The following is a 23170-nucleotide window of genomic DNA, read 5'->3' on the forward strand; positions in this document are numbered from 1 at the left end:
TTGTCACGGTGTGAACCAAGGGGGGGGGGGCAGCCTCCTGCCAAGATGACAACCCTGATTGTTGAGGTGCGCCTCTGTGCTGATGACCCCGCGGGGTTTGGTGTTAAAGCTTGGCAAAGGAGGGGAAAAGCAATTGATGGATGGAGCAAGGCATTTCCTTTGATTAAAATAATACTCACAACTTCCTCATGGGTACAATGCTCGACATTTATGCCATTGACCTAAAGAGAACAGAGAGAGGAGAGAAAAACAAGTAAGTACATGTGAAGTTAATAGAGCGTCCTCTGTAATATGACATAACTATATTTATTTATTCATGTAACTGGGGACATAAATTAATGAACATCAGCATGTAAATATGCAAGATTATCGCTATTGACTAATTTACATCTGTAGTTTTAATGCACATTGATGGAAGACGAAAAAATACTAACACTATAAAGGTAATAAAATAAAACAAAATATGGAAAAAATTACAATTTCATAAATTCCCTTAATTATAGTTGTGTTATTTACACCAAACCAGTATCATTTTTGTTTTTCTTAACCTTAGAGGGCAGTAAAATCACAAAAGAGGACTCGTTTTGGTTGCACTTCCATATTCAAAGTGAAGCAGTAAGTGTGGTGAGTAAACCAGTTTAATGACCTTGTAAATGTGCACCAAGTTACCCATTTTCAACTCCAAAATAAAACACAATAACTTAAGATAAACACTTTTTAGATATAACATATCTAAAGATATCTAGATTTCTTTAATATATTAAAATCCACACACTGTTGGTTTTAAGCAGCCACTTTGTCCACCTCTTCCTTTTGTCCTCCTTCACAACATCCATGAATGCTCTTTTCCTCCTGCCCGGCAGCTCCATCTTCAACATCCTTTGTACAATATAATCACTCTCCCCTCCTCTGCACATGACCTAACCATCTCAACCTTGACTCTTACTTTATCTTCAAAAGGTTCAACCTTAGCCGTCCCTTGCATATGCTCATTTCAAATCTTGAACGTGGTATACAAATACAGAATAGCCTTTCCATGGCACTTTGAAGTCGTTGTTTTGCACGTTCTTATCACATCCTTAAAATCGTTAATTCATTTGTCACCAATATTAAGACTGATAAACACTTGATTCCTTGTTCAGATGTCAAAAAATTCATTCAGTCATGCTCAAGCAAGTGAGTCGTACAGCGCTGATGTCTCTTCTCTGTCACGCACCAGCAACAGAGACAGAGTCAGACTTGCTAAAACATGCTTCACCACTTGGTGATCAAAGATGCAATTAACAAGCACGACAATGTTGACTGCATTTCAATGAAAGTCGTGCACCTGACGTAAAAGCACCTGAACATAGAGGAAGCCACTGATTTGTTTTCATGTGGCTGCACCAAGCCATTTTCAGCCAAAATACAGCAGAATATGATTTTTCTGGGGCCAAATCACCCAGCCTTTGCATTGCAAAATGCAAAAAAATATAATGTATAGATTACTGGACAGGGCGAATGGGCATCTGCTACAGGTGCAAATCAGTGTTAATCTGATTTATTGACAAGAAAAAACCCTCAAAGACTTTAGAGGCACAAAAGAACCACAGAGTCACAAAATGGCCTTGCAGACACAGAAAATGATTTCAAAGAGACCCAAAAAGCACCTTAACTGATAAAATGATGACAAATGGATGGAAAGTCACAAAGAAACCACAATGTAAATTAAAAATAACAACAGAAATGTAAACAATGCTTTAACTCTGGGTGTCGTTCTCCTGTATGAGCTATGGGGAGGCTTTTACATCAATAAAGTGATAAATTGCCCAAAAATATACAACGTACCCTTTAATTGCTGCCTGTTCTCCCATACAGGGTTGTATATAAATATACTGTGGGAATTCAAAATGACATTCCACATACATATAAAACAGCGGTGATGCACACGAGAGATACTGCATATCAACTCATAGTGCAACTTGTAAGAACCTATAGTAAAAATCTTTACATTAATATTGGCTGTCCAATAAGCTTGTTTTAATATTTAAGACAAACAAGAACGATGACGCAAATTGAATGAAAATATTAAATAACTAGTAAATAATAAATTACAACTGTGACCACAAAATAACACATTAAGACAATCAACAGGCTCATTTGAGGAAAACCATGCAGCCGGGACAGACTCATGGTTTAATAAGTGAAGCCCAGGAAGTATGACAGAATTAGCCAGAATTAAGAGTGTTACACAGCGCTGGCTGCAAAAATAACTCAGTTTGAATGGAAACCTATGGGACCATTAGTCTACAATAGGTACCTGGTTGATTTGAACAGAGGACTATGTCCATTTTTATAAAAAGTCTATGAGTCAGGGTAGGAAATTAGGCAGCCAGGACCTTAAAATATCTGAAATAGCCCTTGAAATTTTTCAAATATTTACATTTCCAACGCCTGTGTCACAAATGGCTGACAAGGCATCCATCATTTACACAAATCTCAACTGTGTAATTTGACAAAAGTGTTTAGAAATAAAGAAGAGAGATGTTACAGATGATTTTTGGACAATATTTCCAAAATGTTTATCTTTTAAATATAAATATCCTTAACAATCATCAAATACTGCTCTGCCATGCAACATCACTTGGTCAGTTGTGTGTTATGATCGTACAGAAAATGTAATTCTTAGTTGGATTAAAAACTGATAAACTAAACACTGTATGTCCCAACATTTGATAAAGCTGCTGTAGAAATTATCCTAAAATGCAGCCGAAACATATTGTGAGACATCTTTCTATAAAGCAAGTTGTGTCTGTGTGTCTGTGACGGGCGTATCTCGCTGACCGTTAGTCAGATCGACCTAAGATTTTGGATTGATGGGTTGAGCATGGCCCGATCTTTGATTGTCACGTTTTTTGGAGTAATTTTCGCTCATTTGTCACGCTGCACCAGGCAGGGTCGCCGTCAGGATTGTCAGAGTCAACAACGGGTAGGCAACGGCTCATCAGCAGCAGCTGTGCTGTCTGGAGCAGGGTGTAAAGAGGCTGTCCTCACAGTGGGTCAGACATTTTCCACTTCCATTTTAGCATTAGCATGCTACTGTTTTGCAGCTAACTTGGTGAACCCGTTTCCAAAGGTAAGCTAGCAAGGCTACGATTAGCATTAGCGTAGCTAGCCGTTTTGTGACCGTCAGCCACGCTGGAATCTCTTTACAAGGCGTATTTCATTTGTTAGTTGTGTGCGTTGTGGCTAATGATTTTGCAGTGTTTGTATCATGTTAGCCTTTACGTTCCTTATCATGCATTACCATAACTGAAAAATCGTCTTCAGCGCACACTAAAGGAATACATACTTCCTATGGGCACTGCACTAGTAAATATGAAAAAAAAAAAAAAAAAGTTAATGATTTCCCTGCTTGCAGTTCAATTAAAAATCCCCTTCCTGTCCCCATCGATATAATGACACCATGTCAAAAGAAAAGATGCTGGCACTTAAGATGCAACAAGCTGCCACTCTTGACTGTGACCCAAATCAACCTCAGAGCGAAGAAGTCACGAACTGATGTACAAACCTGCAACACAGCATCTCCGACGAACAGCTTCCCCGTCTGATCGGCTGCAGGTGTCAATGGTCAAGTGTCAGAGGTTAATGAAAACATTACAAAGTAATTGCTCATTTCATACACGGTAATGCGGTGGGAATAGCAATCATTGTCTCTGTCGGACTAATCTCAATGGCCTACATCTACGCAGAGGAGCACAGGCGAGCATGAAATATGAAATTAATCTGAATATAAACTCATTTGCAGCAGCATGGGACAAGACAAAGAAAAGGCCTCGGTGTCCAGCGGGTTTTTAGGACACGCTTCTCTCTGATACAAAGAGGCATAAAGAGGGACGAGAGCATTAAAATGACAAATCGCAGGGAAATGATTCACACGAGGGTTTGATCTTCTCAACAGGACAAAAACTGACAAAACACAATTTAATTTTTTTTTCTCTTCCATCCAACAGATAGTATTCTCACACAATACACTTATGCCTATACTATATATACGCATTGATTTGTAGGCAAGCTGAAAAAACTATAAAATAAATAATATTTTTAAAAACACACTTTTCTCATCGCCTTTGAAAGATGTCTCATTATACTTGAAGGATGCTGATGTGTTCACTTTTTAGTTATATTTATCGTTGAATGCGAGGAGCCCAACCTTCAAATCAATTATTAATCATAGTTGAACTGAAAAACCAACTAAATAATAGTGCCGAGTTGCCAGAATTAGACTGAAAAAAGGGACTCATTTTGTATTTGTGCACCGACGAGGTGAAGTCGGAGTCTATTCAGCAAAATAAATCAAAAGAAAACGGAATTTATTTCACCATTTCTTTTAAATAAATGTAATGAGTTGGCATTTAGTCAGGTCCAGAATGTCCAAGCAGCTCCTCAAAAGATAAACAGCGTTTAGGGCATTAATGCTGTGTATTGACAAGGATCTGGCAATTTTGTCCATATCTTGATATGTGACCATTTCATATATTGTGATACAAAAAGCAAGGTTATACATTGTGACTTTATTCCTGTCAAAATAGATGATTTTTGCTTTTGTCACAATCCTTGGGTGCCAATTCAAGTATAAGAATTATTGTGATCGTGTGGATAATTACAATGGTCTATTCCACCGTAAACCAAAATTTAATAATACATTTCTTCAGGCAATAAATAAGAGTCACATTTCCAAAATCAATGCACAGCTCATGCCAATCAGTCAGTCTGATTTTATCGGAATTTAATGGAACAGTGGTCCATAACATGTACACCAGAATGTTTTATCCGTTAACTGCGACATTAAGCTGCCTCGACTAATGATAGAACTAATTCTCCGGGGGCCATAATGAATAGAGCCTCTCACAAAATGGCAAAGCACAAGATGTGAAGCCTTAAAATGAAACAGAAAAAGGTCCAATAAAAACCTGGGATTGCAGAAAACGGATAGTTTGACGGTAAAATGGCAACTGCTCCCTTTATCTGTTTCTGTGCAGCAAGCAAGTAGAAATATGATGGTTCTGGGGGGGGAGAAAACGAGCTTTTAAACTGTCAAAAAAGGAAAATAAAAATCACAAAATGTCGCAATTCAGTTTCCTTCCTACCTCAAATACACAGTTGTCTTTGTGTAGTGAGGAGTAAAAGGTGGGGGAAAGAGTCAAACGGTGAAAAGCCTTGACTGCCTGGACCACTTGCATGTATGCGGTTTGACTTTTGGCATAGTTTGAAAAAAATATTTGCATAAATAAGCGTCCCCTGTTTCAAAGACTGGCAACCGTCATAGCTATATCTATCTACATATTTTCATGCACGTCAGCATCCGTTGCTTGTCGCTCGTCTTCGCAGTACAACAGCTCTGTGCCTTAAAAGACGACATATACCGGCCCATGGGATTCCAACCAAAATAAAATACAGATAAATCAAGTGTGTGCTGATTTACTGAACAAGGAAATAAGTCTGCTGGTGGACCAGCATGCACTAGCTTGCACCAGAATGGTCTACCAGCACCAAACCAGCATGGAAACTATGGTGAGGGGTTAGTTTCCTATGGAAAGTTTCTGGAAATTTACCAGGAATTTTCCTGCTCCTTTGGAACCCTAATTGACACGTTCATATATATATATATATATATATTTGAATTATTTAATTTGTATTGTTTCTCCAATAAATTATATACAGAGTCTTTCTATTTTCAACAACATTATAAGCTCGATGTCAGGAATGACATTCAACACTGCACTGATGATCATGACATCGCGGTAGGGAGTTAAACCTCCTTACCTACTTGATCCTTGAAAATCTTTGAAATAACCACAGGCACGCTGTGCTCGGCACCTCCCTGAAAAACGAGAGACAAAGATGAGAATGTCTCCTTGGCTGCAGTCGCTCCTTAATCAACTGCATCTGCTGCTTACTTTGATGCTTAAGCCCAGACCGCCAGTCGCCTGTCTTCGCAGTACAACAGTTCTGTGCTTTAGAAAGTGGGAGTTTTTATTGGCAAAAGGATATTGAGGACATTGAAAACAGTATTTTCTTTTATTGTTACGCAGCATGAAATACAAGGAAAAAGTCCTGAGCCCTCGGGCCAACTTACATTTACTTGAGACTCACTTCCACTTGTGCAAACCACGTCCAGCTTCTGTATGGTTAATACCTCCCTGGTCAGTTTTAGGCAGACATCATAGGTATTGTTCGTCTCGTCATTGTACAGCAAAGCAATTCCAGATTTTGTCTGTGGGAATGGAAAAGAGCACTGACATTTTGCCAAGTAGAGCAATTATGTACACAATGAACATTTTAATCGGCCTTTTCTCAATGTGACAGTTGTGTGCCCCATTCTGCTCGTCTCACTGTAGGTTAATTGGTTTCGTTTGACAATGTGAAACAGTGAATCTTTGTGTAAGTGAGAGAGACGGTGGGGGGAAAAAAAAAAACTGTTTTGAAATTCATATTTAACCAAGCGAAAATGTTCAGGCATCCTGTAATACTATTTAACGTTGCAAAGAGAAAAGGTGACAACACCAAAGTGAGAGTAAAGCACACAGATCTGATGTCTCATTCTGTATTACGCTCGTCTTCATGAACAGGTGAAGGTTTCACAGAAACCTGTAAACAACACCGCGGCTCAATCACACCCCCCTCTCATCTGCAAACAGCTGAAGCTCCTTTAACGAAATGGAAAGCTTGAACTTTTATCTGAAGAGATGAAGTGCCACATTTGAGTTTCTTTATCATCTACAAAGCCGCAAGTCACATTTCACTGACAACTTCCTGCTTCGCTCTGTGCAGACACTTCACTCTGCTCTCCACTTTACCTTGTTTTTAATGGAACGGTCGGTTTTTTTGGCAACAAACTTTATTAAAGGGTTTAAATTGATGAGCTCCTGAACCCCTAGTATAAATACACCAGACTCCTCTGTTAAATATTGAGATTTTAGACATTTCCCTGGTAATTGTTGCAGATTTATGGTGCTTTCACATCTACAGCATTTGGTGCGCACCAAACGTGTTTGGTCCCTTGGTTCGGTTCATTTGCGTAGGTGTGAATGCAATCTCGGTACTTTGGTGCACGCCAAATCAACCGGTCCGAGACCTGCCTGAGGGGGTGGTCGCTTTATCTGCCCCACTTTGATACGGTTCCTGTGGTGTGAAAGCAACCAAACCAATGGGACGAAAGGGTATAGTCTAATGCATTATGGATATGAGATGACACGTCCGGTGGAAATCGGGGCTAGCCTGGTTTTGGTGCAGATGGTCTTTGCTGTCTATTTTGGTAATTTCAGAAGTCTATGTGAAAGCAACGTCTATTTGCCACATTGTAACATGTTTCCGACTGGTGCGGACCAAAGCAACCGAGCTATAGGAGTGAAAGTGCCCAAACCCACGTTTTTAGGATTGTTGAGTTTTTTTTATTGATCTACAAGCACTCTGACCAATCAGTGGCCAGCAGTCTGGCGACATCACGCATAGTACCTACTCAGCTCACTTGGAACCTCACAAGACCAGTGGAAACGCAACTTAACCGTGCCATGTCAAGGCGAGCCGGTGGAAACCCGCCGTCACTCTCATCTTTAAAAGCTGCTCTAGTCTACCTTTGTTTGTAAATGAAAAGACGCTTAATTTCCTCAACTTTTATCACAATCTTATCTGTGATGAGATAAGTAAACCCTTACCCGTTTACGTTGGTCTACAGTTGACGACTCTGTATTAAACTGGTGAGTTGCATTATTTTCCCAGGTTTAATCAAACCCTGAGCACAGGAATCAATAAGATTGACGGATGGTCCGACATAAATGCATGAAAGCGAGCAAGCATGTGATGGAAAAACAATTACTAGCAGAACTGAAGTGACATAACTGAGGGGGAGAAAATGCAGTCAACATGCAGAGTGGACAAAATAAAGGGAACGTACACAATGCTTGGCAAATGTATTAGACCACCAACCAATGTAAGGTTTACAGCTGCACTAAATTAACAGTGGTTATTATCAAAATCATTGTTTTCCAGTTCTGTAATGGTAAATACACCAGTATGTAGATGATCTTGAACCATAAATGACATTTTTTATGCTAAAATATAATTATCGTCATCCATGAATTGTTTTACAAGGAAAAAAATAGTAAAGCACATTATTTTTTTAATTAAGATGTCAAATTATAGTTATTTACATGCATTTTTCTAAATTAAATAAATTGCATTGTATGTATAGGATACAACTGAACCACCCCACAGTCTTGTGTTCACATCATCTACATTAATACTAATTCTAGTTGATTGTTCCATTATTGTGAACATCTGCCTCTCTTCTGTTAGCTTCTGTTACACTTTCCACTACTTTCTACACATTACATTCTGTGATTTATAAGTTTCCAATCTGTACATTTTGATGCTTTTTGTAATCTGCTTATCTCGTTTCTGTACATGCCAGGCTGCCGCCTGAGCGTGTATCCAAGCAAGCTCTTAGGTTGGATTTTCTGCGTGGTCAAAAGGATTCATCTGGTTTTGAAGGACAACTTATCAAATATTCTGGTATAACATTTAAAATCCTGGATGACATTCAATTTGATGGGATTGTTTGGGGATTTGCCTCCTTCCCGGCCTGCCTGCAGGAGCACACTGCAACACCATAATTGAGTGCATCAGACTGTAAGTTTTTATGCTATCACATATTTGTATCTTTCTACTTCAGCATATCAGGACATTTACTCTGCTTAAATCTTGTATATTATGCATGTGTAGATGGGCTGACCAGGCTTTTCTTTTTATAAAACAAAACATGGACAATTCTCACTAGGATATCAAGGTAAGGATGGGAATCACCAAACACACGACAATACGGTATTATCAGGATATTAAAGTTTCTCACATTTTTCCCCTGAACAATTGTTTTTGTAGAGTTTTTCCTCACTCGATGTGAGGGTCTAAGGACAGACGGTGTGACTTTAAACATTATGAACTCAACAAAGACCCAAAGATTTGGTTTATTGCAACATGTTTTGATTACCTTTAATTTAATTATTTTGGTTTTCCATTTGACATTGGAGCAGGTTTATATTTGAAAGGTTCTCTTTTGGGTCAAGTATTACTCTAACAAAGCTAATGATAATCAGTAGTGCACTCCGTACCAGTACCAAAGCAACTTTTATAAAACTGAAGACTACTTCTCATCCAAATTCGCATTTATAAGTTATTGTTAAAATTAGTGCTGGGCACGTTAACGCCATTAACGCATGCATGACACATTTCTATGAGACTGACCGGAAAAAGACACGAGTGACGTCATGTTTTACCCCCGATTGTTAAAATGAGCCTCCAAAGTAAGGTTAACTTTAAAAACAGAGGCACACATATGCAGTACACAGGTACGCTGGTTATTTGTAGCACTGCTATTTAATAAATCTTTTAATAAACAGACAGCTCCAATTCGAACGCTAAAGGAGCTAACACGTAAATGGTGCCTGGACTCCGGTGCCGCGACACGTAAACAGGACGACACACACATCTCTTCTGGTCAGTCGTCATGGAAACGCATTAACGTTTATGCCGTTAACGCATTAATGTGGCCGGCACTAATTTATTTTTCATATGCAGAGAATTTATTTATTTATTTTTTTACCATGAATACATGTTTGGCATCTAAAGAAGGGCCAAAATAAATGTCACCGGTTTGCCATCTTCCTGTTGCGTCACAGACAATAGGTTTGAATGAAAAAGCCAAAGTGTGACCTTTACATAGACAGTGTTGTCCTGAGTGTTTGGAGTGGGTGACAACTGGCATGCAAGTGTGTGAGGTCCAGCAAATTCTCTTTTAAGACTTTCCAATGAAGGTTTTGTTCAATTTCCCACATAGACAGCCACGTTTAAATTAAAGCTTCCTCTCGCAGCCTTGTGGAAATTAATGGCTGACAGGTTCAAGAGACGCACAACAATTTAAACCAGGTTCACCAGCCATTACTCTCTACTTCATCACTGCCCAACTTGTGTGAAGCTGTTATAGTCTCACCTAAGGGAGCCAAGACGGGGAAAAATGCACTAATTCTGCTCGTCTGCTGCCAAACCTCAACAGAGCTAATACAGGAAAGACGAAAATTAATTCAAAAAAATAATGAAGTATATATGAATAAACAATATTTGATTAAGTTTCGTAGGAGTCTGTCTGTCTGTTAGCAACATAACTCGAAAAGTCGCTGACGGATTTGGATGAAATTTTCAGGTATTGTCCACAATGGGATATTTGGGTGTGATCCTTTGACACCGTCACTATTATTATCATCGATTTTGTGGGGGGCTAAGTTGCCTTGAGCTCTCCAAGTGCTTTTCTAGTTTGTCTTTGTATATAAAAGATTTTGCTTCAAAATTAAATGTCCAACTTCTCTCCAGACTTTGGAACAGTGCTTCAACTACAGAATGCATAATTCTGCCACACTTAAAAGACATAAGAGTCAGGGGTGACACTTGCTGTTCTGTTGGAAACCCAATTTGTTCTGCGTGTGACTACTTCCTGATAGTTGTGGAAGAACTACTAAAACTAAAAGTAACATTTTTACTGTACTGGTGTGTACTTTATTTTATAACGGAGTTAACTAATACAATGGAAGATGTCATAAAAGTGTGTATAATCACCAAGAATTCTGGCAAAAAGTTTATACAGGAAATGGTAAAAAGCGAAGTCAGTGGCTCTTATTTTGAAAGGAAGTGGGACTGCTGTATAGAAAATAAAGTCACACTTTGCACATGGACAGAAAAAAACGGGTATCTTGATCACGACTTATTTTGTGGGTTGCGGATTCTATTAGTCATTGATAAACAGTTTATAGATGCATTACCGCCACCTACTGGACTGAAGTGTAGCACAATTGATAAGGAAAAAAATATTTGAAAATACATCTTGCGAGACTTGGCTTTAACAGACAAGACCTGTCATATTTTGAGCTCATCACATCTGATATTCTCATCATGCAGTGAATAAGCAACGGACAACTTTCCTGTCCCCGTCAGTTCCAGCTGTTATTAATATTTTTGTCAGTGTTGTAATAATGCTGCAGTAGACGCCACTGAGGATGCAGGTCGTTTTCCTCTGAGGCGGTGTTGGGCCATAATAAGCTCCCCTGCCAAAAGCAGCCCCAGCTGTCACACAAGCAATGAAAACACAATGCTGGTAGGGATTTTTCTTCTTTTTTTTTTTTTTACAAGGGGCTTATTTCCTACACCACTCCTTCAGGAAGTTATCAATACCACTTTGGAGATAACAAAGGTGGAGAAAGAAGTGTGACCACACAGTTCATGAGGCTGCAGTAGACCAGTCTCCATTTGTCTGGACTGTGGGATAATCTACACACAAAAATAAACTTCTCACATGTTATATTTTAATTAAAGATGTACATTTAAATATGTGGTGTGTAACTGTTGATTTTTTTCTGTCAGCCTCGGTGTTGTCTTCATTGAACAGAAACACTGTGACATTATTTGTCTGCTTCGTCTTCACCTGAAAACAGGCGCCGTCAAGCAATACTATCAGACCTGACTGAGGGAGCGTTTGTGTGCAGACAACAGAAGCGTTAATTCCATTAAACTGCTGAACCATCAGGTTTTCTGAGCAGAGAAATTCAAACTTTACTTGGACGACTTTTTTATTTTCAACCCGTTTGCAGTCACTCACTATACTAGCACAATACTGTCGTCATTTTCCTTTGTCTTATTAAACAAATCACTTCCTGTGTGCAGCATAGGAATATGATTGGGTGACACGATGATCTAAACACCACTATACTGAGAAACAAAGAGGCTCGTGGGAAGCCGACAGGCTTAATCAACATTGTGTGAACTTATTTGACAATGGTTTGAATATGATTCGTTATGCACGACAGTTTTAAGCAGGACTGGGATATCGCTGGTGCTAAAATATTGTAAATTGTGAAATCTGACATCAGGTCAGTGAGTGGCTACAATACTGAGCTAACAGGTTGAAGACGAACATTCTATTCAAAGAGTAAAATGTTATTTATAACTCTCTGCTTGACGTTTTGGTGGATTTTACAGCATTAGTGGATGTTTTAATTCGCTTGATGAACATGGATTAACTCTCATTTTCACTTAGTGATAGGGCCCTTAAGGAAGAAACCGACAGTTTGAGAAATTATGTGAGAGGTGGGAGATGATATCCCTAAATTAAGTAGCAGCTTTCGGGGCTTCTCATTTATCAGCCTGCTGCCATGAGCAGCTTGATCATGTGTGACTGTGTAACTGTCGTGTCATCTCGCAAACCGCGTCTCATTTCGCAAAGAATAAAGACAACAGAGGGGATTAAAAGTAGCCTTGTGGGGACACCTGTATACAAAACAATCTCCTCGGACACCACACACCGGTTGCATGTTGTCCTCTTTTGGCAGTCTGCCATAAAGACTTTCATCAAAATCACCTACAACATTCATGTCCCAGAGTCACTGCAGAAGTCTGTATTTGCAATATATTCCAAGCTAAGTAGAGTTAAAAATCTTTTTGACAGCAAATCAGTTTCATTGTGTGTCTTTTCCCTTCAAAGCTTACAATGGAAACTGTGTGTGTAGTGGAGATGCACCTGCCTGAGGTCCTGATGTCCCGATACCTGCAATTATCTACATCTTAACACAGTCAAATGCAAAAAACCCCAAAATGTGTAACCAAATCACAGTTGTGGTGCTGGCACCAATTAAGAGGCATTCATCACATGTAAAGGCCATTTAAAGGCTTTGTTTGTCGTTCTGTTTTTCTTAATAACAAGTTTAATGAATGTTAGCAGGGATCTAAATGAGAGACGGAGCGCATGTGAGATTTCTGAAATCGGGTGAAAGCAGAGGCAGAATTCCAATTGATGTAGAAAGAGATACTGCACACTTAATTGTTTTTGGGCTGTCGACATAATTATAGGATTGTAATGTGATGAAACACGACTTCTGTTGAGCACACACAAAAAAAATAGCAAAACTGTCCTCCTGAGTGAACAATCAAAAAACCAAAGCATCTGAAAAGCAGCAGGTATTTCTAATTCTACACCATAGAAGGGAAGGCACCAAACACATTGGCAGCTTTTATCTTAGCTAAGCTCACTCTTCTAATTCAGCCTATTATGCCGAGATGGGTAAAAATCAAGATGACCATATAAAACAATATTGTTCAGCTCCACAACGTGAAAAAAATGCACAATGATGCAAGCAGCAGTGGTGTTGCATTGCCAATTGTCAGGTATGTCATCAGTGATTTTTGCTGACAACATCTTATTACTTGTTGCAACCCTACATTAAAGTATAGATACATAATCAGTCACAATATTTGAAAAAGAAAACCGCAATCCACAAACCTCTAGAGACCTTCTGAATTTTGTGAGCACCAACTTTGGTCATTCCTGGGTCTCATGGCCCTGACACACTAAGGTAATATTCACTTCTGTGGATCTGAAGTCCTTCATTTTATTAGCACCCTTTTCTGAGGTCTGAGGATGCCAATAACACCAAAAAAACAACATGGTGGTTTTGTTTGGCTGAGAAATTAGACTTAACAGCTTCTCCTTGTCTGAATGCTTCACACTCTCAGCCCTTCATATAGCAAAGTGTAATTTGACCTGTCGGTTGGTGATTAGATGGATCCATCACACTTGCTTGGGGAATGCTCATAAACAAGTCATTGGTGGAGCTCACATTGATGGTGTGCCTTTTGTTGACAGGATTATTTTGTTTCCATCACAGAAGGACCAGGTGCAGTCGAGGTAAATTAATTAAGATAATGAAGAACATCTTAAGCTAGTTAAATGGCTTGTTGCGGGGAGATTGGGGGGCTGATTCCACTGCCCCTACGGATTGGTAACAGGAACCACTCGTGCAAGATCATGATCTCCATCCCAGAGAATCAGGAGGTCTCTTGAAGTCTTGCAAAAAAACGCATCAATTTACGGCACGATACACACTCTACACAGCGGTAGCATTATATTGAATTATTTTAAATGTTCATCATCGCAGAGCCTAAAAAGCAGCAGAGAAAACCGTTGTCGGAGAGAGTGGAAAAACTTCTGACTGGCTTTTTCCAAATGTCATTTTTGCTGTTGCCCTAGTTAAGTATCTCTGATATAAACTCTCTCTTCCCTATGTATTCATGTGTATTTGCACTTGGTCAATGTTTGCTATTGTTGTAAAGACGTTTGCTGTTGCTGGTTTGTTATCTGTTCGTCCATCGGCATGGACATGACTCCACAGCTTGTCATGTCGTTGGCCCGATTGAAAACAAATGCACAAGGTTTTAACTGTTTTTACAACGGTGAGGATAAAGTGGTAGACGATAGACGGATGTTCACTGTGGTGAAAAAAAAAATATGTACACCGAAACTGTAGGGGGAGGTCCGTAGAGAAAAAGACAAAAAAAAGCCACCACTTGCCAGAACCAGTGCCGCACTTCTGCTTTAAGTTTTCCAACCATATACCAACACAGCAGTTGACACCACACCAAAGTGTCGTAAATTCAGGTTCTAGACACTATGACAAGCACCTTTCACCAGGTTTTCACCAGACTCACTGGTTGAAACAGCAGGTAATTGCACCAAATCTACAATCATGCACTCTCTTCGCAGCTGCTTGTGATCAATGATGTCTCAGATATGGCAGTACAAGAGGGAGGCATGAATATAAAATGGTGTGGTCTATGCCAACTCATTCCGAATTCTCACTCCGTTTCAATATCAACATTGTTCTTTGGCAGCAAAACTCAATGACAAGTCTGAGATTTTGCTTCAACACTAAAGTTTCTTCTGATGGCAGTATACCGCTCACTTTGAGAAGTCTTCAAACATCCACAAAAGGACTCCATACATACATACATCCATTATCTACCGCTTTATTCTCCACCGCAGGGTTACGGGGGGGGGGGGGGGGGTGCTGTGCCCATCTCAGCTGACATAGGGCGATAGGCAGGTTACACCCTAGATAGTTCACCAGTCCATCACAGGGCCACACACAGAGACAAACAAACATTTACTCACACTTTCACACCTACGACCAATAGAGAATTTACCTAATCCCCAAATCTGCACATTTCTGGACTGTGGGAGGAAGCCGAAGAACCCGGAGAAATCCCACGCACACACAGGGAGAACATCCAGGCAGGATGCAGAAAGGCCCTCGTTCCAACCAGGGCTCAAACCCGGGTCTTCTTGCTGCAAAGGCAAGAGGGCTAACCACTACACCAACTGTGGGGCCCCCGCAAAAGAACTCAACAAAGGGAACTGAATTTTGCTAAAGTCCAAATTATATTTTAAAAAGTAAAACATCCGACATACTTTCTCAACACTGACCACCATTGGCCAGTTTGTCACAAACTGCTCACCCTCTCCAAAGCCCACCTAGAAAATCTACATTTGTAGCTTAGAAAGGCACAAGAGCTGCTACTCTACTATATTTTTCACAGGGAAGGTATATCCAAACAAAAACCTTTAATCGCTGACGTCACAAAATAACACACTTTCTTATGGAGGCTGCAGTGAATCCACAACTCTTATACCATGAGGTAAAACACCTTTTAAACTAGTACTAGTTTTCATCAACCTCCCTCTATTTTACACTGTGCACAAAGCAAGCGTTTATTTAACAGGAAGCTACAAGGAAACACATTTTACGAGAAAGGTCATAGTGTTTTTGAAACAATTGCATCACTAAATTGTGGTAGACAGCAGCTGCAAACCGTCTCAAATATCATCTCAACTGTCTGTGAAGATTGTACCAAGGTATCGGCTGTAGCGCTGATGGGGAAAAAGTAAAGTCCACTTTTCTGACTTGAAAGTAGTGAATCAGAGATTAAGATCTTTCTTGGCAGGCACAAGTGGACGGGGGAAAAACTGTTCGCACACTCTGTGGATCATGAGCACCGGGATGTATTTTCTATTCTAGCTACAAAGGGCTGTTAAGAGTCATTCCAATCAACTTTATCAGCAAAGTACCACATTTAAAGTTCAATGCATTTTCCCTGGTAAGCTGAATCACTTCCAGAGCTATAACATACACACGCTTTAAAAAAACAACAACAAAAAAAACCTATAATGCCCGTCTTAAATGAGTAGAACTGGGGAGGTTCACAGCATTTCATTAACTTTAAATCCTGTCAAATCAAATAAAAATTTTAACCACATTTATTCTATTTAGATCTAAGAAAAACAGAAAATTCAACCATAGCTGAAGAAATTTTTCTTTGAGATAAAAGAATAAACCAATATCTGCCACTTGTTATGCATGAACTGTGCACCCTCTCCGATATATGAAAGAAAACAGGACCTCCTCACAATATCTGGAATGAATGCAACGTGATATTGATTTTTTCAGTGTTCCACATCGCATTGTCGAACACATAGGTCAAGGTCATTTAAAGTAAGTAAATAAATGAGCAAACAAATAATACATGCAATAATTAATCTAACCTTCACAATCTGTTGTCGACTTGACTCGTCAAAGGAACTGTTCTCGGTTATGGTATAAGGAATGATAACAATTGGGACCGACAGTTGTGCAAATAAATAATGCAATTTCCTTTTGTTCATTTCATCCCATAATTACACAAAAGGTCTCCTGAGAGCCTGCATCCTCATACGAGGACATTGCATTGTTGGGTTTCCTGCACCTTATACTTCAGTCTTAGACCCATTTAGCCATCTTTCTACAGCTTAATCACAACCACACAAAGGTGGACAAAGTACAAAACTGCATTTCAAGGTTGAAAATTGTTAATGTATGCTTACCAGTGTTTGACAAATGTTTGCACCATTAAGCTAGGATGCTGCTAAACACAAAGTACTCATTTAAGGACATTGAGGACACAGGGACTATATTATTTACACAATGTGAAGTTGTAATAGTGAGGAAACTCGTTTGAGTCCAGCTACTACACCTCATAATGAAGAAAAGCTATCGATTATCCCTCACAACATCCGTGAACCTTCTCTGTGCTCTTCCTCGTTTCCTTCTGCCCAGCAGCTCCATCTTCAACATCCTTTGTCCAATATAATCACTATCTTTCCTCTGCACGTGACCAAACCATCTTCACCTTGACTCTCTTATGCTTACCATCCAATCCGTTCAACCTGAGCATTCCCTGGGATGTGCTCATTTCTAATCTTGTCCATCCTGGTCACTCAAAGGAAATCACAGCATCTTCAGCCCTGCCACCGCCAGCCCTGCCTCCTGTCTTTTAGACAGTTCCACCGTCTCTAAGCCATACATCATAGCAGGTCTCACGGCCGTCTTGTAGACCTTCCCCTTTCACTTTTTCTTCTATCCTTCTGTCGCACAGCAGCCCTGACATACGTCTCAACCCACACCACTCAGCCTAAACTCTCTTCTCTTGAAACTAATTAATTATCTTTAAGCAATAAATATCTACAGCTTCAGTCGTTCATGTTTGCTGTGGTGGATGAAGCAGTATTTCTGTAGATTTTTTTAGATTTGAGATGTTAACATTTTAGGCCCTCCTCCAAGTTATTGGGTCACTGGGCTTCAGGTCAACAAATGTCAACCCCCTCAAAAGAATAATCGTTGTTGTCTAATGTGCTCCCTCTTCATGCAGCTGTAAACAATCATGACAGTTATGCAAAATAATTGAGGTTAGGACAAATTAATGAATCAGACAGTGATGTAATAATCGTGACAGACCACTAGCTGAATGGCTTTATAATCATTTACATAACTTGTAATTTTTCTTTAACCTAATCTTATATTTTTAAAATACATTTTACTTCCTTTACCTTGTAGTCTTTTATCTTATTTTGCTGCCCTTTTGTGCCATTAAACATTTCCTCTGTATCATCCTCTTTCAATTCTATTGCATTTTTAGGTGTCTGTATAAATCTACCTTTGTGTGAAAAGTGCTTCATAAATAAAACTATCTAGCCTTGAATGTCTGACAAAGGCTGGGCCATATGGCTTACAAATGATTTCTTGTTATTTTTAGTCTACATCCTGATATAGTGTATGAGATATATGGGATATAAAGCTGCACACACGTTGTTTCTCTGGACTCATGAAAAGTTTTCTTTTGAAACAATTAAATTTCCCATATGGTCAAATTCTGCTATGACACAAATAATTAGGATAAAAATTTTGTGTTATTAAGTGACTTTTCGAATATAATATTTCATGCATGTTTAATGTATAATGTACTTCACAGCCTTTAAAACCAGGAAAAGTATCTTGTTATTTTAGTGCTGGGTACAGTAACGGCGCTAACGGTGTCAATGTCAACGCATGTTAGCGAATGCCGCCTGACAGGAAAAAGACGTGCGTGACTGTATGTTTACGTGCCGCAGCACCGGAGTCCAGGCACCGTATACCAGCTAGCTGCGTTAGCTTCTCTAGCGCCATTAACGCACTGATAGTCGAGTTTAGCGTTACTTTAAAGACTAATTTCAACAATCGGTTGTCATGTAAACATGACGTCACGCACGTCTTTTTCCGGTCAGTCGTCGCTGTAAACCACTGTTAACGTGCTCAGCACTTTGTTATTTATTACCTTGGTAATGCTCCCTGCATGTCATACATGACATAAGCCCACAGAAAACGCTTCACAGAGTCTCATCGTCTGCTGTGAACGCAACAAGGTGCCAACACTGCACCCCAAGCTCCTTTCTGTCCACTTTCACTCCCATTTATTCATGTCAACCCAAACCCTAAAATCCTTTGATGGTTGAAATGGGGACCAGAGTACCTTTCCACCGCCATGTCTTGGAACACACGCCACGACAGTCGCAGCAATTCCTGATTTTTACTAGGTCAAACGGCTTCTCCATCTGAGTGATACAACACTCTCCTGTTGCTCACAATTGCAGGAGGGCAATTCACTGTTTTCCATCAGTCCTTGCTCCTCTTTACTTCAGGGGTTGTCATGTCAGTCAGCCTCAACACCATCAGCAAGTCCTATGTGAAAATAGTGCTAATGTAGCATGTCTGACTGGTAAAAAAATTAAACAACTATTGTAGAACTAATTTTCAAATTACATGATAAACAAGCATGAGGAAAGTGGAAAGCTAAACACTAAGAAAATCAACTTAGGATGCAACTCTGATCATGTGCACAATGCTGGACAATTGATGTGTTTTGTAAGGGCTGCATTAATTAGGTGTTTGGTTCATAAAACATCACGAAAAAGAGGTGCAAATGTTAATATAAAATCTTCAGAAGATATTGACATAAGGATCTGAGAACCTTTCAGAGGGAGCTTCTTTTTAAATAAAAGAAAATACAATTGATTCATCAATTATCCAAATGTTTGGTGTTAAATTTAGTAACAGATTGATTATTTACTGCAGCCCTAGTTTCTTGCTTTATTTAAACGGAGAAGGATTCAGTCAGGTTAAGTTTATTTGGCTGTGTGTGAAGAGCCAGTGTTGAGACTAATGGCAGTGGCATTTAACCAATGAATGTGTTGACTCATATCATGATTAGAAAGATGTTTATTTTCCCCTGCTACAGACCAATCAATGAGGTTGAATTGTAAAATGGTACACCGTATGCCACAACAATTCAGGCTTTCTCTGATGCAGTACCATGTATTCGTCATGTATTGATTTCAGAGGGCCTGTATAAGCCGGGATGCAAAGATACAAAAATCAATTCAACCCAAAGGAATTACTGTAATCAGACGAAGCAAAATTTGTCCTCGACCTTTGAGGGGAAGGACAGAGAGGTCAAAAAGCTAATCCAGCATATTTGCTGTGCAGCAACAGCTCTTAAAATGATCTGGTGAAAGCAAAAATGCATCATAAAAGTTGGTTTCTTGGGTCTTTGAGGGGAAGGACAACAGTGGTAATGACTGAATTTGCTGACCCAGAAACCAAATCAAACAAATTAAGTCAGTGGGCATTTCCATCCTTAAATAAATATGTAGAACAAGAATAATAATTAAAAAACGAGCTGAAGAGTTGAGAAAAAATAGAGGGTTGGGCACCAGTGCAGCAGAATAGCACTAAGGACAGGGCCACACTGGATGCGTAAGCTACATATCTATGTTGCATGTTATATATAAGTATACCAGGGCCTTAAAGGGGTCATATTATACCCTGTTTCTCCAAGTTAAACTAGTTTCCTGGTGTCCTAATGAACATGTCTGTGACATGCTTTGGTCAAAATACCAAGGATGAAGCACCACAGCAGTTCAATCACCCTGCCAAAACAGCCCGGTTCATAAAGCTCTATTTAGTAGTACCTCTTTTAAAAACCATTTGGAAAAGTGATCATTTGCAGGCTCTAGCAGGCACATTGCTGTCATATATAACATGTATCCACTGGACAGATAAATCCTCTGAGGCTGGAAGTGTGTGTAGGACTCTGTGCTGCACTGTGAAGCCAAAAATAGAACTTTTCGCGGACTTGCCCTCGCCAGCACTTTTTGCGTGTTTTACAGACAAAGTGGTTTTATCTCCTGTTCTTAGATTGAGGAGGACCACAAAAACATGAGTGAGTCATCTTTTTTCACACTTTGCCTACCCAAATATAAGGATTTAAATAATTGAACTGGTTGACTTGTTTAATTTAAGTTCAGAATCATCACACTCACTTTGAATCACTGTAAGTGTAAATTAACACTAGGCCAATTGTGATTTCACTGCCCACTAGAGTGAAACTTGTTTGGTGTAAATAACACAACTACAATGAATGCAATTTAGAGTGTTACATTTGTATCAATAATAGTCAAGCAGTGGCTACTCCAAGGTTTAATTCAGCTTAGGACCCCATAAAGGCTTAGGCTGGCCCTGTCTTTTGCCTATTTCAAAGTAATATTAGCATTTCTGTTCCATGAATTCCACAAGAATTTGCTGTGAAACATTTGCTGCACAGCGTCTTACTGAAGAGTCCTGGTATTTAGTTGCGTACAGAGGAGAGCTGAACAATTTTGGTTAAAAAAAAGAGGTGTGCAGCATGAGAAAATTCCACCATGTTCCTCCTGCACATCTTAATAAACCTGTAACATTGCTGTCACCTCAATCTCTTGTATGTGATATGGAAATAGTTGACATTTTAGATCACTTGGGCTGCAATGGAAGAAAACTGTCCAGACACCGATAACCTTGAAATGCAGCACAGCTGTCAAGTAACACACAGGCACAGTAGTTATACACAGACATAGCCAGCAGCAAGAGCTAAGCACAACAACCCCCAGATGCACACTTTTTTTGTCCAGATCAATCGCATAATGTCTTGCAACCTGCACATTTCTCTTCCTTTATTCCACTTCCCCCCACCCGCCAGTGATTCAACTGTTCCATCCATGCAGTTTGACATTAAAGTGATAGCTCAGATTTTTTGAAGTGGGGCCACTGTATGAGGTATTTTCACATACTCAACATCTTACTGGGCTCTGCGTGCGCTCTGGGTTGAAAAGCAGCAGGAGACAGGCGAACGCAACCTCACATGACTGCCAGAGGGGACAACAAGAAAAACAAGATTTTAACACAAAGCTCAAAATATAAAATCTGCATCAGATAAAAAGGTACAGTGAGCAGGATTTCTGTTTTTTGGGGGGCATACTTTATCAACAATTGTATCACAACCTTTCAGTTTTGATGGGAGAACAACCTGTCTGTGTCCCCTGGGCTCTGTAAGTGTGACAGGAGGCATTGGCCAATCAGATCACAGGTTAGTTCAGAGGGCAAGCAGCAGTGGGGTGCACAGGGTGGTTGTCGTCCCCCCCTGGTGCCCTATGGACACAAATGCTGTGCGCTAACAACAGGGTTTTGAATGGAGGCCAGATTAGGTCATGTAAAAGTATGTGGGGCCAGCTGCTTCTTGCATCGGGCAAAATATAATACAAAATTACACTGACCTAGAATAAAGCTATAATTGTATTTTCTACTGACAGACCTTCAAATACACTGTACTTTAAAAAGGTGACACTTGAACTTGCTTAATTAAAAAATGTGGAGGTCCATGTGAAATTCAGTGCCCAAGGCAGGGCTGCCTTTGGCCCCAATTCGCATTTTCGACATATCTGCCTTAAGCTTACTCGTGGCATCTGCCCCAGTAGTTGCCCTTTTTATTTTTCACAGTAGGTGCCCAATTAATTTTCGTCGCTGCCCTTCCATACGTCTGTCCATGCCACTGGAGATCAGACACTTCTTGGCTGTTCTACTACATACACCTGATGAGGCTGTCACTTTTTATTCTGAAATTCCGATCTTCTTTCAAACTCAAACTCCAAAATTAAAAATCTGTTTGAGCTCAAAGTGTACAGCCTTGAAGCACATCAGACAATTTCAGGTAAATACCACCATGTCCAGCATCAGTTCACCATGACCACTTGGCACTACCAGAAAAAGAAAAAAGCAGTGGTATGCTCCGTTGTATTTTGCTCTGAAAATGGAGGACACAATCTGAATATCTTTGAGGGAGGAGCGCTTACTATTGCATTCTTTGAGCATAATATTGTAAAAAAAACGATTACCCTTACATCTGCTGAGAGGAGCTCAGGAAAGATAAACATGAGAGCAAATACATTTAATCAACCATTGTTGTGTTATATCCAGTTGACTGTGATTTTGGCAAAGATCCCACTGTTAAAGCCTCAGTGTGGAACCTCTATTGCCTCCTGTGGACTTTTGAGTAACCTGGTTACTTAGTTTTCTCTCACTGTCCCTCCCCAGTCACACGGAGAGAGAAAGAGCAACAGAAGCAGTGCCGTCTGCTTTGAAAGACAAAAGACTCTCGACTGTATCCAGGAAACCTACAGCTGTGAGATGCACTGCAGACACAAGCAGATTGGCAAATGCAGGCATAAAGTCAGGCAGCTGTTTCTAGGAGCAGTGTTGGCAGAGCACGCATTTCCAATATCACGTGAAAAGATTGTGACCAAGAAAAAAAAATAAGTCTGTGAGGTCCGACTGAAGATCAAGGTTTATTTGAAGCAGTAGAATTCACATCTGAAAGTCTTTGTGGGCACTTCTTGACGTTTTCAGCTATAATGCTGTTGTATAGAGCCACCGCTGTGTAAGGATGCACAATGTTGCACTTTTTGCTTCTTCAATACGGTGATATATGAGAAGTGCTTCAAAATTGAAGGTTGGGAACTTAAGCAGTAGTTGGTGAATAAAATATTGTTGCATAATATTGGCTTAAACAATTAAATTTGATGGAAATACAGTTGAAT

At 39.7% G+C, this 23170-nt stretch overlaps 1 protein-coding gene across 1 annotated transcript in view; it reads right to left on the minus strand.

Moving 5' to 3' along the window:
* sntg2 (syntrophin, gamma 2) overlaps positions 1 to 23170 on the minus strand; it is a gene marked incomplete at both ends in the record, with an annotated part of 100925 nt that overhangs the window by 58457 nt on the left and 19298 nt on the right. Inside the window, 5 exons of the mRNA XM_083907987.1 lie at positions 180 to 221; positions 3551 to 3594; positions 5806 to 5863; positions 5940 to 5996; positions 6119 to 6256. Coding sequence (XP_083764113.1) covers positions 180 to 221; positions 3551 to 3594; positions 5806 to 5863; positions 5940 to 5996; positions 6119 to 6256 — 339 coding nt within the window. The remainder of the gene's footprint in view (positions 1 to 179; positions 222 to 3550; positions 3595 to 5805; positions 5864 to 5939; positions 5997 to 6118; positions 6257 to 23170) is intronic.

The sequence above is a fragment of the Microchirus variegatus genome, assembly GCF_963457635.1.
Source record: "Microchirus variegatus genome assembly, chromosome: 21".
Classification (NCBI taxonomy): domain Eukaryota; kingdom Metazoa; phylum Chordata; class Actinopteri; order Pleuronectiformes; family Soleidae; genus Microchirus; species Microchirus variegatus.